At 41.9% G+C, this 18,628-nt stretch overlaps 1 protein-coding gene across 5 annotated transcripts in view; it reads left to right on the forward strand.

Moving 5' to 3' along the window:
• Window positions 1-18,628, forward strand: part of DGKG (diacylglycerol kinase gamma) — a 209,932-nt gene that overhangs the window by 46,635 nt on the left and 144,669 nt on the right. For 4 of the 5 annotated variants that reach the window (XR_009350976.1, XM_059163209.1, XM_059163206.1 and 1 more), the window contains exons 3-5: window positions 3,677-3,753; window positions 11,767-11,929; window positions 12,497-12,559. Coding sequence is in view for 4 of the 5 variants with exons in the window: in XM_059163209.1 (XP_059019192.1) it covers window positions 3,677-3,753; window positions 11,767-11,929; window positions 12,497-12,559 (303 nt within the window). In the remaining variant the exon portion in view is untranslated. Of the gene's footprint in view, window positions 1-3,676; window positions 3,754-5,431; window positions 5,593-11,766; window positions 11,930-12,496; window positions 12,560-18,628 lie in introns of those variants that run through there. The other variant, XM_059163208.1, reaches the window with a different exon arrangement.

Consider the following 18,628-nt stretch of genomic DNA (forward strand, 5'->3'; position numbering starts at 1 on the left):
CAGGTAGCCAGGTTTGAGAGGCACTGTTGCAGAGGAAAGGCCTTATCTTCTGATTTCCCCAGGTTCACATATTCAGTGACTTTAATAGCTGTGTCACATTATTAAATATGCTAAAAATCAGAGTCACCCACTCACTAGCTATGTGCCCCTGAAAGAATCATCTAAATTTCATAAACCTTGTTTTTTTTCTTCTCTGAAATAAGGACCACTGGTGGGCCTGGGGGTTCAGTCGGATGAATGTCTGCCTTCAGCTCAGGTCATGATCCTGGGGTCCTGGGATCAAGCCCCACTTCAGCAGGGGAGGGCGCCTGCTAAGCAGAGAGTCTGTTTCTTTCTCTGCCTTTCCACCTTCTGTGCTCTCTCCCTCTCTTTCTCTCAAATAAAATCTTTAAAAATAAAATAAAATAGGGATCATTATTACATTAGAGAGTAATTATGGAGATTTAAATAAATCATATAAGATAAGTAGGATGGTACCTAGCATACAGTAAGCACTCAATAAAATAGGAGTTCTTACAAAGAACTGTGGACATGGCCCTCCTGTAGACACTTAGGAATAGAATTGGATCTCCTCTGAGTCTGGTGGTGATGCTCCTGTATAGGCTTCTGCTCTCTACTGAGGCTATGCGGTTGGACCCACAGATGGTGCCTGGGTAAGATCAAGGAATGTTCTGAAGATGACCCTCATTGTTCCTTGCTGTCATAAGATGAAACAGAATGGAGCAGTACCCACTTACTCCTCCTTGGGCAAATAGAAACCCAGTCCAGAAGCCTGTCAAAAATAGAACTAATAAAATATCAAAGGACATCCCAGGAGAAAGGAATGGGTCTCAAATTTGAGAATTAGATTTTCTCCCTTTTTTAAAAAAAGGGACAGGTGTTAACACTATGAGCTCATTAAAGCCCATGAAGCAAATGGAAGTAAATGTGTGGTGAAGAACAACTCTCACAGAAATCTAGGAACCAGCAATCTCTTGGATGTTTTTTTCTACTTAATTTTAGGCTAATAATTGGAGATTTTAATATACTTTTTGTGTTTTTCTTTTCAAAGCCTATTTATTTGAATGTGAACATAGGATGAACATACTTGTGTATGTGTATATACATATGTGTGTGTGTGTCATGCATTTATAGCATACATTTAAATATAAATCAGGATTTTGCAAATATATAGTCACTTAGAACCAAAAATAGGATTTCTGCTAGGATCAACTGTGGAATTTCCAAAATGTGACAATAATATCAAGAGTATGAATTCAAGTGAAATCACTTCCCTGGTTCTCAGTCAAAATGTTGGCTCTTTACTACTCTTGCAGAAGCAACACCAAGGGTACCCATGCTTCCAAATTCGTACTTTTTAATGCAGTCCAGATTTGGCCACTCTGGTTGGCCTGAAAACCTCCCATTAAAATAGATTCTAAAATGTAGTCTTCTCTAAATAATTGAGCTACCCATAGAATGATTTGAACATAATTTATGTGTAATGTTAACTGAGCTCTGGCCTAATTCTAAGTTGTCTTCCATTCTGTTGCCAGAGTGGCCTTTAGAAAACAGACTTGATTTCAGTACTCCACTATTCAGGAAATCTTTAACAATTTCAAATCAATGTCCTTAGCTTGGCACTCAGGACTCCCACAAATCTGGCCCCAAACTACTCTCTGGTTCTGACCTTTCCTAGATGTCTTGTAATGCCCATTTCTGTATTTTTGTTCACCCTGCCCCTTCTTAGAATAGTCTTTCCACTTTTTGTCCATCTTTTAAGCCTCACTTATTCTTTACACCTCAGCTCTCAAATTCTACCTCCTGTATGGGACATCCTTGGACCCCCACCCAAGTTTACTGTCATCCTAACTTTACTTCTTTCCTGCTCGTTCTACTTCTCTGGTCTGTTCTTCATGGAGCTTCTGTATTATAGCTATTATTAATTATATTTTCTCTTGTGTCAGCCACGGTTTGGGGAGTAACAGTGAATAGTGCTCAAGGGAAAGTAATATAGACTTTGAGCCAAACTAGACCTGAATTAAAACCCTTTTAGTCAAGTCACTTAATTTTTCTGAATTTCAGCTTCTTCATCTGTAAACTGAAGAAAATATAACCAAATGTGCATGGATCAGCAGGGGAGAGTATATGAGACTATGCAATAAAGGCCCCAACTAGAGGCTGGCCATTAGAACAATTATTCAGATAATCTCCCCAGCTAGTTCATCAATAGTACCTTGCAGCCTCTCACCCTCCATAGTGTTTCCTGAATTGAGTGGAAGCAGCCCAAATTGATGACATCTGCTGCCTGGATCTCACTGAGCTATTAGTTTTGAATTTCAGGAAGAAATGTCCATTTTTAGGCAACATCAACATTTTCCTGTGGCATTTCAATATGTCTCAGTTCTAAAATGACTATAACTTGTGCTTGATCGAATCCAAGTCAGCAGAGCCGTGGAGAGCAGCCCATGTGCACATCTACTTTATGCAGGCCTATGAGAGAGTATAGCCCTCTGTAAAAACACCAAGGAACACTATGTCAATTTTTAATAACATTGCCCTTTGCTCAGATCTTCATATCATGGCAGTAATGGAGCTTGGGAAGCTCTTAATTATCTACAGTACTCTGAGACAAGGAGAGCACAGAGACCCTGGTTTTCTCTGATGTCTAGAGTTCTGATAACTGCACAGGATATACTCAGGATGGGTTTATAATGACAATTATCGAATCCCTTTTCTAGACTCCCAATTTCCTTATAAAACTCAAAAGAAGAAGAAGAAGTCATATTTTTTTCTGTTAGTTTCCAGATTATTTCCAATGGAAAGGAGAATTTTCTAAGTCATTATGCTTCACGGACTCTGAGTCTTTGTTTCAGCACCAAGGACAGAGCATCAGAGGACTGAATGCCCATCCATCTTATTTAGTCAACAAAAATTTAAATGTTTTAATATTTCTGCTCAGATTTTATGTAGTCACCTAGTAAACCGGTTTTCTGAACCTTTCTTATGTGTCAGACTGTGATATGGTATACAAAGACTCACTAACCAATTATAGATCTCAAGGTAGAACTGGGGCAGGAGAGGAGTAAGAGAGGCAGTTATAACACTATATGGCAACCTCTGTTACAGAATTGTGTACAAGTCATGTGGGATGCGGGAGAGGGAACTCTGACTGATAAAGGAAGACTTTACAAAGGAGTTGTCATTTGAGCTGGATACCAAGAATTGAGTGAAGTTTACAACATAGAGAACAGACTCCATGAAAGAACGAAGGAGTGAATGAATATACAGTGTAATCAGGGACTGATGGAAATGTGATTTGATGGGGCTGAAAAGTAGGGTGAGTAGAAGGTTAAAGAAAGAGATGAGGAATGGTCTAGGTCAAATCACCACATACTTATGTACCAAGCAAGGGAGTTAAGCTTTATCCTGGGAAAACTGAGAGCCATGGAAGTGTACTGAGTAGGGACATGATCAGATCACATTTGTGTTTTAGAAAGATAGTTCATAAAACAGGAGAGAGACTATAAGTAAAGAAATAAGAGGGGAGAAGGGCAGATAAGGGTGAGATTTTTCAAGATAGCCCTGGGAATGAGGATTGGCGCCATCATAACCAAGGTTAGACAGGGAGAATGTACTTGGCCCAGCTCCCATGAGCTGTTCACCAATATTTCACATGTGCATTATGTCTCTCTAGATTCTTCCAAGAAGATAAAGGATGTCTTGGCTGAATTTAATGAGGGTGGAAGCCTCAAACAATATGACCCACATGAGGTAAGAACGTTTCCATTTCAAGCCTTTGAAAAGCCCTATGTTCTAGCTTTTCCATAATTTGTTCCATTCTTAGAAGTTTAGCTCCTTTTAAAGAACTTGTTTCTCAGCATATATTCTCCTAAGTCTCAAATGAACCATTTATATGTTTGCCAAGTTTAAGCATTCTCTTAATGTCCTAGAAGACTCCATCATACTTTCCTGTCTTCAATTTTTCCTTTTCCTGTCCTCATTCTAAGTCATCAACCATGCTTTCTACTTCACTGAGAAAATAGAAAGAAATCAGAAGAGATCTTCAACAAGATCCTCACATGCCTCTGTACCTTTAATCCTATAACTAGGAATGAACTCTCCATGCTCCTAGTCAGTTCAGCCCCTCCAGGTATGCACTCATTCCCATCCTCTTCTAATCTATTGGGAAGCATTGCTCTCTCTGTATATGTATATGTATCTCCTTCACATCAGCTTTCCACTATTTGCTAGGTTTTTCTCATCAACATATAAACATACTGTTATTTGTCCTCTATTAAAATTGTTTTCCTGACTCCAGTTTTCCAGTTACCTCATTTCTTTCCTGTCCCTAATAGCAACACTGTGCAAAAGATTTGTCTGTAATCATTGCCTCTAATTTCTCTTTTTCCCACTTTCTTGAAAGTTCTTCAATCAGAGCATAACCCCCTACTCCTCCACTAAAACCACTGGTGAGGATTGCCAAGGATCACAATGTAGCTGAACTCAATAGGCATTTTACTCAATGCCAATAGGCATTGGACACAGTTGGTCAGGTCCTCCTCTGTTGTCTTCACTTGGATTTCAGGACACTGGTTTTCCTTTCATCCCTCTAACTTGACATTTCTATTGAAAAATCAAACTGCTGTCTCCTACTTAACATAAGCTAGTCTGAGTTCTTTGATCTTCCCTTGTGACGCCTGTTTTTCCGGCAGTCTACCCCATTTCCATAAATGACAACTCCTTTCTTCAAGTTCTTCAGTCTTAAACTATGGAGTCATCATTGAGTTTTCCTCTCACATCCCATGTCCAATTCATCAGCAAACTCTGCCACTTCTACCTTCAAAATATATCCAAAGTCTAGTCACATCTCACCACAGGCACTGCTTCCACCCTTACCTGCACTACCATATTTTGTCCAGATTATTGTAATAGTCACCTAACTGAGCTCCTTCCTTGTTTCTGCTCTTGACCTTTAAACCCTATTCTTCACACTCATCCCGAGCAATCTGTTAAAATTTAAGTCAGATCATGTCACTATTCTGCTCTACAATCCCTCATGGCTCCCCAACTCCCTACTCAGAGTTAAAATCAAAGTCATTACCATCTGTACCTCCGTCTACTCCCTAATCTCATCTCTTGCTACTCTCCTCATCATTCCTTTCCAGCTCTTATAGCCTTCTTGATGTTGTCAAACAAGCCAAGGTTGCTCTACCTCAGTACCTTTGCATTTGCTTTCGTCTCTTCATGGAATGTTCCTCCCACAGATACCCACGTTGTTTATTTCCTTACTTCTTAAAGTGTTCGCTCAGATCACCCTCTCAGTGAATGTCACCTTCTCTATTTAAAATTTTAAGCCCTTTTTCCTGATGTTTCTTATCCCCCTGGTCTGCCTTATTGTCCTCCTTAGTATTCCTCACCAACTGTCATGCTATATATTTGTTCATTTCAGTATCCCCAGTGCCCAGAGGAGTATCTGGCTCATAGCACGCACTCAAGAAATATTTGTTGAATGAGTAAATGAATGCAAGACCTCCCCTACTTTCCAATTCCACTCATCTCATGTTTCTTGAGCATCCAGGCACCGTGCTGGGCACTGTAGAAGATATTAAGGTGAGGAAGCACGGTTCTTGCCCTCTAGAACTTACTCCCTGTTGGCAGGCTCTGAAGGTTCGTGGTCTTAGGTTAGACTTCTGCCTTTGCTGCCAACCAGCAGTGTGGCCTGAAATAATATTTCACGTCTCTGAGCCTCAATTTCCTCATCTGTGACCTGAAGATCACAACAAGCAAAGACATTGAAGTTTGCAGATGAGTGGATGGATTGAGATAATTTTTGCAAAATGTCTAACACTTTATAGGACACTTAAAAAGTGGTATCCATTATTATTCTGACTCCTTTCCCCAGAATGTGTTAAATTCAACTTCCTTTTCCCTGATCCTAGGTCCTTTCATGAGGGCTAATTGCAGAAAAATGACTGATCAGCAGGACAGACTTGGGACAAGGCAGGTCATTATTTATTGGTATTGTCATCCTTTCAGTGACCCTTGAGTCAACTCTGCTGCTGGGCACTGGCAGGGAACCAGCAAAGCACATGTCCTTGAGGTTTACCTGAGCAGGGGCTTTGGATAAAGTGCACAGTCCTCTGGAGAATGAAACAGGAGGAAGATTGCCCGTACAGGAGACAGACTGAGAATGAGCCATTTCAAAGAACATTCCTGAGGAGAAGCCATGCAGAGAAGATGGGGAAGCCGCAAAGAACTTGTTGCCCCTCCCACCCCTCACCCCCAGCTCCAGAAACACAGGAACAAAGAAGGGTGGGGGCTGCTAATCAGCCCGACAGCCTTGAGGCTGAAGAGTGGGAGGGGAACAATTTGGTCAGGGCCACCGAGGGTGTGAAGGCCACGGGAGCTTTCAGAAGCGGAGAGCAGCTTGGCTGTTAGGAGCCTGCTGCCACCCACGCCTCATCCAGCTGGCCCCCCCACTCTTTGCATGCCTGGAACTGCTGTGTCGCCGGGAAGCTCTGTCACTCTGGTTTTATTCTCTCTCCCAGTGTGGTTGGCTTCTAGTAGGTGTAATGTCCCGGCACGGGGTGAGGGAAACAAAAAGCATGTACTTGCTCTTGAGCTTGATGGCTTACTGCTGCTAAAATGTCTCAAGGAGGCATGAGTTAGTCGTGGGAAGGGCAAGTAGCTAGGAAAGCGAGGCCAAGAATAAAAGTTCGCATCTGGCCGCGACAAGCGGAGCCGCTGCCCATAAACACTGAGTGATACTCTGGAGAATCGAGTAGAGCAAAAAAACAGCCAGAAAGTGAACCAGTACATGGTGGAGTAAGAGGAGCAAGGTGGCTCGGTGGCCTTGTGATCTTGGACTCAGACATGTGGAAGCACAGAGCCCAGCTCTGCCCAGGCTGTATGACTCTGAGCAAGTTATTCATGTTTTCAGAATTTTTTTCATCCACTGCTATTACTAGCGGTAATAGTCCCACCTCACACGGTGGTTGTTGTTGTTGTTGTTTTAAGATATTTTCTAGTTGTTTGACAGATACAGCGAGAGAGGGAACAAAAGCAGGAGGAGTGGGAGAGAGAGGAGCAGGCTTCCCACTGAGCAGGGAGCCCCATGTGGGGCTTGATCCCAGGACACTGGGATCATGACCTGAGCCGAAGGCAGACACTTAAGGACTGAGCCACCCAGGTGCCCTGGTTGCCTTAAGACTTAAATGAGATCATGAACGTAAACTGCCTGATGCACAATAAGCTGTCCATCTAGTTCCCCCCTCCTTTTTTGACCTGTGCAAGAATTCACTCTTGAAGCAGACTACAGAAACAGCAAGTGCCCAGTTAATTCCTATATGAAAGTGGCAGTTTCTGGGAAGAAAACAGGCCTGCACCATGACAGTGCCCAGCATGTTATTCCGAGCACAGAGAGTTGCCAGCATGCCTCAGAGTGTTTGTTTGTCTGGCTTGGGCAGAGTAAGCCACTTTCTACCCATCACACATTCACTGGCAGCGCATCTGAGCCTGGCCTGTGCTCATAAAGAACTCACTCTCCACCACTCAGATACTGCTCTGAGAGTGGCACACAGCCACATTTTTTTTTTTTTTTTTTTTTTTGCATACTATACTTGAGGTTCTTAGAGAGAGTGGCAGGGAGCCATCTGTTAGCACTGGGACCTAGAACAGACATGGGAGCAGGAGCACTGGACTGGGAGTCAGAAGATCAGGCTTCCGGTTTTACTCTGCTACTGGGTGGCTGGGGCAAGTCACTGAACTTTCAGAACTTCAGTGACATGAGGAGGTCTGGGCTCTTCTGATGTGAAAGATCTTTGTTTCTGGGCTTATTCTATGCCATCCTGTACCCCTGATTAGGGTCATGAGTGGTTGGACATGCCTTCCATCATTGTTTTCTAAGTTCTTATAGTAGTTTGTCAGTACTTTTCCCATACTCATCACTATTGATGCTGTATTGGAATTATTTCAATACCTGAGTCTCTTGAAGGTATAGACCTATGTGTGTGTGTCACAGGTGTGTTCCCCAAGGTGTTTCTTGTACCTAGGAGGTTCAGTACATAGACATTGACTGAATAGGCCCTACAATAATCGATGGGAGCCAAGTATACAGCAAGAAACCCCACATCCATTAAAATACCTGTCATAGATGGTTTGGGGGTGATACTTAGATGAAATAGGATATTTCACTACCTTCCCAGAACTCTAGATCTAGTTGAGGAACTAAGGATGTAGTTATCACAAACAACTGTGTATTAAAAAGAGAGCAGCTGATGAAAGTGTCATAGGACATGAATGGAAGGGACAAAGTACAGAAATTCAGGTACCAGGCTTTCTGAAGGAGGTGCATCTGGGCTGGACCTTAAAGTCTAGCTAAAATATGTTGGAATATTAACCGGTAGAGAAGGAAGCAGTTTATGAGATACGCGTGGAGGCTTGACCAGGAAAGAACACAGAGATAAGTGTGAACAGAGTGTAGAGGTACACATATGGAATCATAGGAGAAAAGATCAGAATGACCTCAGAGCTTGAAGTAGCTACGGATCTAGGTTGGAGTGGGATTATGGGAGGGCTGTGAATCCCAGAGGACTCAAGGAATACAGGAGATGACCCACTGGAGTGTGGGAACACTACAAATTAGACCTTCCAGTCACATTGATTTTATTTTATCTCATCTTCTGTTTTCTAGTTTCTTCTCTTGTGTATGTTCTATGGGGTATAATAGAGGAGCACAGTAGTACATGTATTAATTTGTAAGTATAGGGAAATGGGAATGCATGCTCAAAAATGTTATAGAGGGTCATGTGATTTTAAAACTGATCTCACCTCTCCCATGGGCAATTAGGAGGCATGGAAAGTTGTTGAGTAGAGAAGCAATCTGTTCAGAATTATGCTCTGGGAAGATCAATCTGGCAAGGATAGATAAGATGGGAGGACTGACAGATGGGGGTGGAGGCAAATTGAGAAGTATTGCAGTAGTCCAGGTAGGAGGCACAGAACAGAAGTCTGAAACCAGGGAACATTGGGCCTCCAGAGCCTTCTTGTATGGGTGGAGGCAGCGGGACAGTGGACACACAGAAAAGACCCAGAGGTGACAGAGGTGGCAAAAGAACAGTGAATAGAAGGAAGGGACAACACCTAGTCTCCGATGACTGGGAGTTCAAAACAGAGCCTGGTATTGTCAAAGGTAGCAGAAGCTGCAGGGTCAGGAAGGGGACTGGCCGAGGGAGGGGGCTACTAGAAGTTGAGAACTTGAGATCTTCTCAAACTTACCATCTGCTGAGGAAGAAACTGAGGTTCACAAAGAGAGGGAAATGGGGTAGAGCTGAGACCAGTCACGAGGTCCCCTGAATCCCATACTGCTTTCTTTGATGATCTTTCAGCTTTGGGTTTTGAAGAGTGTTATATTAGATGTGTTAACCAAGTGTTCTCTTTTTTTTAAAAAATCATTTAGTATAGTCAGTGTTCCAGAAATATTTTCTGCTGCTAGTTCTCAATTTGATAAAAAAAATTAACGGGACACTTTGGGGCTCAAAACTATAGTTGACCCTTGAGTAACATGGGGGTTAGGTTCGCCAATCCGCAACATAGTTGGAAATCCACATATAAATTTGACTCCCCAAAAAGCTTAATTACTAATAGCCTACTGTTGACTGGAGGTCTTACTTTTAACACAAACAGTTGATTAACACATATTTTATATATTATTTGTATTGTATATACTGTACTATATTCTATAATAAAGGAAGCCAGAGAAAGGAAAATGTAATTAAGGAGATCATGAGGAAGAGAAAATACACTGATAGTACTGTACTCTATTTACTGAAAAAAATTCCACAAGTAAATGGGCTCGTACAGTTCAAACCCATGTTGTTCAAGGGTCAGTTGTACACTGCAAACAGTACTTGCCAATTTAAATAGTGTGAAGATGAAGACCATGCAAAAGGAGCCTTCTAAAATATAACTGTGCTATCAATAAATACTCAGGCAAATCAAAGTAGAGAATGAAGAAAACCAAAATAGAACAACAATGTGGAAAACAGAAAGTTCAAGTAAAGAGGAGGGAATGCTACAGAGAAGCCAAAGATGAGCAAGTCAAAAAAGAGACACCTGAATTGATGACCTTCAAGAGAGTGGGTTCATAGATGATGGGCCAGAACCCAGACTGAATAGGACTGAAGAGTTAACAGGCTAGTGTGGTCTGGCCAGGGAACACAGAAGGGGAAGAGAAGAAGGACAGGGTAGTAACTCAAGTATTCAGTCATTTCTTTGGAACAGTGACCTTGAACATGCTTACAGGTAGAGAAGCAGATGCTGGGAGATGCCTTCAGAGGGAGGGCAGGTGGAATCAAGGGTCATAGTTGGTGGGTTCCACTTGGAAAGTAGAAAGAAAAGCTTTTGCTCTTGCAGACTGATAAAAAAAAAGAGAGAAGGTTGTGTGGGGAAGAACACTTGGGTGATGAGGCTGTGGAGATAGGGTCAGAAAGAGAGACACAGAGACTCAGGAAAGACAGAGAGATAGAGACAGATCGGTGGTAGTTGTCACAAGAAATATGAATCCACCATTTGCTTAGAGATGCCTTAATGAGCTAAGAGCCTGCATTATCCTCTGTTTAACCAAATCAGGCTTCCTCCCCTCGGCAAAGGACAGCCTAGGGCAAGTGAAAACTGCCTCCTGAGCTCCCTCCCAATGGGGTCAGGAGATCATCCCTTGTTTTGGGGGCCAAAACTTTGCATCCCAGACTTGATGGCATATATTTGAGCCAGCTCATGGCTCCGGAAAGGCTCCCAGATTTTCTAGAAGAGACAAGGGGTTAAATGCTATCAGCATTTTGGAAGGAGAGCCAAGTAGGCTCCCTAAAAAGGGATTTTTTTTTTCTCATGGCTGTTATTATTTACAAAAGCCTGCACAGCAGATCTTAGAGGAGAGCTTCCTCAGTGATTTCCAGGAGCATCTGCCGATTTGATGAAGAATCTGATGCCATCAGAGAACGAGCCAGTGATGACTCATTGCAGACTGTCTTTGTTGAGCGTTTGCTGAGTACAGCAGCCCTTTCTGGCACGGTTGCTCCCAGCCCGGGACCAGAAGCCAGGCAGTGGTGGGAGAGAGGCAGCTGGGAGAGGTTCTAGTTTGGGGCGCGTTTCTTGATTCTACCTTCTGCCCTTCGGCTCTTCTCCCAGTGCCGAAAACCTTCACAAGGGCATGTTTTGAGAACAGCTGAGCCAGACACATACCCTCTCCGGTTCTCTTGAGGTTCATCCAGGGAAGATCAGTTATGAGACTCCTGAAGGATGGAGCCTGTTTTTCCCTCTTTTCTGAGACCCGAGCACTCAGAAATCACATCCCTCACAGCCTAAGTAGAAAAATGGAGACCCTACAGAAGAACCATCTTTCCATTGTGTTTTCCACTCCGTCCTTCTTCATCTTACTAGGATTCCGTGACACTGACCAAATCCAGCTCATTAGAGAACCGTCTGGCTTGTGGGCATCGACTCAGGCAGAGTCCCCCTGTGTGGTCATGTTCATTCCCCATCACCCGCTTTCTGCCTAGTCTTGGACATGTCCTGTTACAGAAGCCTCCTGCCAGTCCCGACATGCAACCACCAGTGTCATCTCTTTCCTGCTTCCTGTCCCCTGCTCCCTGTGCCTGCCATTCTCCATCACCTCCTGGCCTTTTCATTCCTGAGCCCACCAGTGCCCCCCACTTCTTTCTGCTTCCCTTCCATTTCTCTCGCCTGCCTGCCCTCCCCAGTTTCTCTGTCCTCTTTGTTTCTTCTCAGCCAATTAGCTACGATGTCTTCAAGCTGTTCATGAGGGCATACTTGGAGGTGGACCTTCCTCAGCCACTGAGCACGCACCTCTTCCTGGCCTTCAGCCAGAAGCCCAGACAGGAGACCCCTGACCACCCAACAGAGGGGGCCAGCAATGAGGCCAGTGGCCCAGGTATGTAGACCAGTGTTCCCCGAGACAAGAAGGAGATTTTGTAGCTCTGACGCATTTGGCACAGGCACAGCTGCATTTCCAGGGGGTCCCCTGTGTGCAGTAACTTCTTTATGGGGTGGGAATGGGGACTGGGGCACCAGGACTCCTTTCCCCATAGGGACTCATGGGAAACCCTGTCTGATGGCTCTCTCAGAGGAACAAAGAAGGGCAAAATTCCTGCCCCCAGGATCAGAGGGGAGGATGGGGAGAAGAACAAAATAATGTATGACAGGGGGAAGAGAAGCTTCTGCAAAGAGGGCAGGAAGCCCTTGAAGGGAACACCTTCAGGTCATGTGCCCAGGCTGGGCTGAGCCCAGTAGTGGCAGAGGAAGGGGGTTATGATCCTTGTCTGCTTGGTCTATAATGGGGGTGACACAGCCAACCCCAGTGAGTCAGCATGAACCCAGCTGACACTCAGGGATGCACAACTCAAGTGATCCAGGTCCCCACAGGAAGGTGTGCCCTTCCTGTGTCTCTAAGAAGCTAGAGATCATGGGCTGGTCCTCAGATCTTCTTTTTCCTCCCCAGATACCAACATACAGAATGTGGATAATGCTGCCAAAGCAGATGAGGCCTGTGCCCCTGATACAGGTAAGTCTTTATAATACGAGATTTGCGGGTTGGGGTGGAGGAAGGGGACATCTAACCAGCGGTTTGTTTCCATGTCCTTTAAGCACCATCTTGTCTGCTTCCATCTTAGGGGCCTCCACCACTCACATGTGCTGGGATCATGAGGCTTGGTGCAGGCTCTTTCTTTACTTGCCGTGAAACAGGGTAGCTCATTAGCTGTTTACTTCTGATGGGGTTGCCTGGCCAGACAGGGGAGAAGGGGAACCTTCTGGGGAGTAAATATATGTGGAGGTTTGAGCGAGAGAGAGTGTGTGTGTGTGTGTGTGTGTGTGTGTGTGTGTGAGAGAGAGAGAGAGAGGTGCAGAGAGAGAGAAGCAGAGCATATTTATAAAGAGGGATCTAGGGCTGAGATACACATGACTGCCTGTGGGTGGTTGAAGGTTGGTCGGTCAAGAAGGGAGGAGTGTGTTCAAATGGGCAAAACTGTATAGAGCTGCACTGTAAGAAATGGTAAAGGGAATCTTTTTAGTAGAATTATACCATATGGAAACCTGGGTTTACACATGTAAATGAAGAATGTTGAAACTGGTAACCACATTGGGACATATGAAGAATATTTTTCTTATTAGTTAAATCTCTTTGAAAGGTAATTAACTATTGAAGAAAAAAAAAGACATTGTGTTGTGCAATTTCTAACATATGTAAAAGTGAAATGTAGAACAAGAGCACAGAGGCCTAGATGGGAGAATTGGTGGTACTTACATGCACCGGTTTTCATAAGTCAGGAGGAGGAGCCAGGTGAAGCAGTTAACATTATTTTCATCTATTTGCCCGGGACCTGGAAGGATGAGAGAATTTCTTCAAGAGGATACTAGGTGTATTTCTAATCTTTTCTCTAGTCATAGCAAAAAGGGCAACTGGAAAGACTGTAGAGTTTTCCGGGTATAACTGAAGGACTGGTGAGATCAAAAATTGATGATGGATGAAAAGCAGAGCATGGTTGGGAAAGGAAAATTGCCCTAGAGTTCCACGAAGCAAGGCTTACAGGCATCAGTGCCTTCCTGAGGCCTTCAGGGGCAGCATCAGGGCAAGACTCTACAAAATATGGCTCACCCACCCACTCTTCCCAGCATCCCACCCAGCCATGCGAGGTCCATAGCCTCTCTGGTAGAGAAGCTGATGCTGGGAGATGCTCTTAGGTAAATGGATTTAAGTTATAAATAAGTCTTAAATCATATGTGGAATAAGAGAGGCATATGATGACTTAAAATATTCTCATAATAGGAAGAGAAGGGTGAAATTGGGAACCTTGACATTCTAAACTCTGAAAGAGAAAATCAACCATGACAAGCATTTGGGCCCAGATTCTTTACCCAGAGACTTTCTTAGTCCAAATATCTGGAACTTCAAGAGGAACCCGAGAAAAATTACACTTTATTCCTTGAGGTTCCAAATTGTCGGAGCAGGGTTTGTTTTAGTGGCTAAAGTTTCTGAGGAACCAAGGAAGGACTTCCTGGGGATGCTGTCAATACATGATATTTGAGAAAAAGTAATCGATGATGATAATGGAACTTGGCTGGTGTATTTGACCACAATGTTTATTGGCAACATTTGTATCATTCTGGGTCTGAGAGCAACTTTCAGAAACTTCCTCCTGGAGAAGTGATTTGTGATGTACCATTTTCCTTGTGTATGGAGAGTGTCAGTTTCCTGTGGTCAGATAATAAAAGGGTAATGATGTGAATGCTGTCTCAGGGAGGTATATACCATTTTTCCATCATCTTTTGTGACTTGAGATGTAAAGTAGAACATCCTTTTCCTGTTAGACCACCTTCTGTGGATGTCTTAATTAGATGCCCCTGTTCACCAGAAACAGGAATGTAGGGACAGACGGATACCACAGAGAAGGGCCTCTGCCAGTAAGGAAGAGCCAAGTTCTGGTATCACCTTAGATCAGGCCATCTGTTAAAAATCCCAGCCTTTTCCTGTTGTCCAAGCTGAAGCCAGAGGAAACTAGATTCTCATTTGCTGTGGCCTACTTAGGCCTTTCAGAGCAGTCTCCAAGCTGGGATCCAGAACAATCCAGTTCAAATTATTCATTTCCAGAACCAGGTAGGGGAATGTTTGGGTACATAGACACAGTAGAGAGGGGCTTCCACTGAGACCAGACATAGGCTCAGAGCCTCAAGTGATCTGTCATTTCAGGTTGTCAGCTAGGAAAGCCAGAGTGCATCCTTCCCTTAATGCCCAGGACTAAGTCGAATAAACAATGTGAACTTCAATCTCCTAGGTTTTATTTCATCCCTCAGGCTCTTGAGATGTTTTCCGCAGCTTGACATATTGGACTCTCAAGGAAAGTTCTTCCCAATTATAAAAGTAACACATTATATCATAAAAAATTTGAAGTGTACAAAACAAATAAAAGGAAACAACAAAATCACCCATAATTTACCAATGCAGTTACACTTATGCCTGTATACACGTATCCTTGTAGGTTTTTTCTTTCTTTTCTTTTCTTTTCTTTTTTTTTAGATTTTATTTACTTATTGGATAGACAGAGATCACAAGTAGACAGAGAGGCAGGCAGAGAGAAGAGGAAACGGGCTCCCTGCTGAGCAGAGAGCCCGATGTGGGGCTTGATCCCAGGACCCTGGTATCACGACCCAAGCCGAAGCCAGAGGCTTTAACCCACTGAGCCACCCAGGCACCCCTCCTTGTAGGTTTTTTCTACAAATTTTTTATGGAATTGGAATCAGATTATGCATATAATTTGGGAACCAGTTTTTTTTTCACTTAACATTATACTCAAACATTTTTCATATCATTCAAGACTTTTGGTAAACATCAATTTTAATGCAAGGCCCTCCTTCCATAGATGAAAAATCTGAGGTTGGATATAGGAGTAAGCCCACTCATGCAAGATCACACACCATTTAGCACAAATCCAAAGCTAGAAACTCAGTCCTCTGCCTCTAGCTTGGTATTCTTTCCTTCATGCAACCCTGTCCAACCGGAAGGCAACAGGTAATACAGAGAGAAGGTGGAACAAATCAGGTCTGCCTAAGAACCCTCAAGCAAAATGGTTAATGACATGGCACCTAGACAGAACTTCTGTAATCTGGAAGAGGGTATTAGTCTGTTGTTACTGATGGTCCCTGAGGGATGTACTTGAATGGCGTGGGTTGGGGGTGTTTCACATAAGGCAGCTTGAGGAGGAAAAGCACTAATAAGACTAAGTGCCCCTCAGTCCTTCTGTGCCCTGGCATTTCCATGACTAGAATGAATAGTTCACTTCAGTGTAGACTAGAACTGGTGGTTCAAGATCCAGTCATAGTTCTGGTAACCCAGAGATCTTTGGAAAAGTCTATAACAATGTTTTAAAACAGATTTGTTGAAATATAATTGGCATAAAGTGAATTGCATGTTTGAAATGTACAGTTAATAAGTTTTTACAGGTGTATACACCTATAAAGCAGTACCACATCAAGATAATGAAGATATCTATCATCTCCAAAGTTGCCTTATAATCTCTTTTTCCCACCTTCCCTACCACTACCCACATGTCTGTACTATCACTGATCTGCTTGCTGCCACTATAGATTAGACTGCATTTTCTATTCTTTTTTTTTTTTTTTTTAAGATTTTTTATTTATGCATTTTCTATTCTTATAGACTCATACAGTATGTACATTTTTTGGTGTGGCTTCTTTCACTCAGTATAATAATTTATAATATAATAATCAACATGTTTTTAGTGCTGATTAGTATGCCAATATATAGGTAGATATTCCACAATTTGTTTATCCATTCACCTACTGATGGACATTTGGGTTGTTTCCAGTTTAGGGCTATTACATATAAAACATTAATATTCTTAGTACACATCTTTATATGGACAGCTTTCATTCCTTTTAGGTAAAGATCAAGAAATAGAGTGTTTACAATTATTATGTTCTTGTGATGATTTGACCTCTTTATTATGAAGTGACTCCCTTCATTCCTGGGAACACTCTTTGCTTTGAAATCTAGTTTATTATAATTCATAATTAATGTAGTCACTCTCATTAACTAGAGTTACAGTGGCATCTTCCTCCATTCTTTTAATGTATTTGTGTCCATATTTAAAAAGACTTTTTAATAGGAAGCATGTAGTTGGTTGGATCTTCTTTTTTTAATCTAAGCTGACAATCTCTGCATTTTAGAATTTTAGAACATTTACATTTACTGTGATAATTGCTATCATTAGGTTTAAAAGTGCCATTTTGCTATTTGGGTTTTTTTTCTCCATCTGTCCTTTCTTTCCCTTTTGCTCTTTTTCTGTCTTCTTTCAATTAGTTAAATTATTTATGATTTTACTCATCTTCTTTTTAACACTATTAGCTATAACTCTTTGTAACAGTATTTTAGTGATGGTTTTAACTGTAATAGTCTATATTCAAGTAATATTATTCCACTTTGTATATACTCTATGAAATTTACCATAAGAGTGGTGCCTTGGTGGCTCAGTAGTTTAAGTGTCTGCCTTCAGCTCAGGTCATGATCTCAGGATTCTTTGATGGAGCCTCACATTGGGTTCTTTGCTTGGTGGGGAGCCTACTTCTCCCCCTCACTCTGTCTGCTGCTCCCCTTGCTTGTGCTTTCTCTCTCTGTCAAATAAATAAATAAAGTCTTTAAAAAAGAAATTTATTGCAGTATCCCTCCATATCTTCCACCTAGGCCTTTGTGCTACTGCTATCATACATTTTCCTTCTATACATGTTGAATTATAAACTGCTCAACCACATTGTTATTATTTTTGCTTCAGTAGTTAATTATCTTTCAAGGAGATTTAACTAATAAAAATATTTTTTATATTTACCCATGTGGTTACCTGTTATAAAACTCTGTATTCTTGTGTGTAAATCTAGGTTTCCATATGGTATAATTCAACTAAAAAGATGTTCTTTATCATTTCTTGTATTGCAGCTCTGTGAAGTTTTGTATACTGAAAAATTATTTTGCCTTTTTTTTTCTAAAGATATTTCACTGAGTTAAGAATTCTAGGTTGGCAGGGGTGCCTGGGTGGTTCAGTCAGTTAAGCATCTGCCTTCACTCAGGTCATGATTCTGGGGTCCTGGGATCAAGCCCCCAGTAGGGCTTCCTGCTCAAAGGGCAGTTTGCTTCTCCCTCTCCCTTCTGCTTGTGCTCTCTCTCTTTCTCTCTGTGTCTCAAATAAATAAATAAAATCTTAAAAAAAAAATTCTAGGTTGACAGGTTTTTTTTTTTTCCCTTAGTACTTTAAAGATGTTGTTCCACTTGCTTTCAGCTTGCTTTCTTTCCAGTGAGAAAACTACAGGCATTCTCCTCTTTTTTTTTTTTTTTGTCTACATAAGGTCTCTTTTCCTGTGGCTTTTATGAATTTTTTTTCTCTTTATCACTGATTTCAACCAATTTGATTATAATTTTCCCTGGTATAATTTTCATGTTTCTTCATGTATTGGGGGTTCATTGAGCATCATGGACCTGAGATTCTATAGCTTTTATCAAATATCAACAAATTTGGAAAATTTCCAGCCATTATTTCTTAAAATTTTCTACTTCTTTCTCTCTTCACGTATTCAAATTATACATGTCTATTTGAAGTTGTCCCCCAGCTCACCGATACGACACTATTTTTTTTTTTAAAGTCTTTTTTGGATAGTTTTTATTGCTGTTTCAAATTCACTGATCTTTTCTTCTGCAAATTCTAATCCACTGCTAATCCTATTCAGGGCACTTTTTCATTTCACACACATCATATCTAGACAATTGTTACGGACATTTTTTACGTATCTTTTTTGTCTCTTCTTAACATATGCAATCTTTCCTCTAGCTTCTTGGAGAGATGGAATACATTTGTAATAATTATTGTAAAGTTTTTATTATATCATCTGTGTCATTTCTGGCTCCATGTCAATTGCTTTTCTCATTATTATTGTTCTTTTTTTTTCTTGCTTCCTTGTATACCTGTTAACTTTTTTGTGAAATACCAGGCATTGACAATTTTACATCGTTGGGTTTTACATTCTTAGAAAAATTATTGAGTTTTGCTTTGGGGCACTGTTAGGTCAC

The sequence above is a fragment of the Mustela lutreola genome, chromosome 2 (assembly GCF_030435805.1).
Source record: "Mustela lutreola isolate mMusLut2 chromosome 2, mMusLut2.pri, whole genome shotgun sequence".
NCBI classification, from domain to species: domain Eukaryota; kingdom Metazoa; phylum Chordata; class Mammalia; order Carnivora; family Mustelidae; genus Mustela; species Mustela lutreola.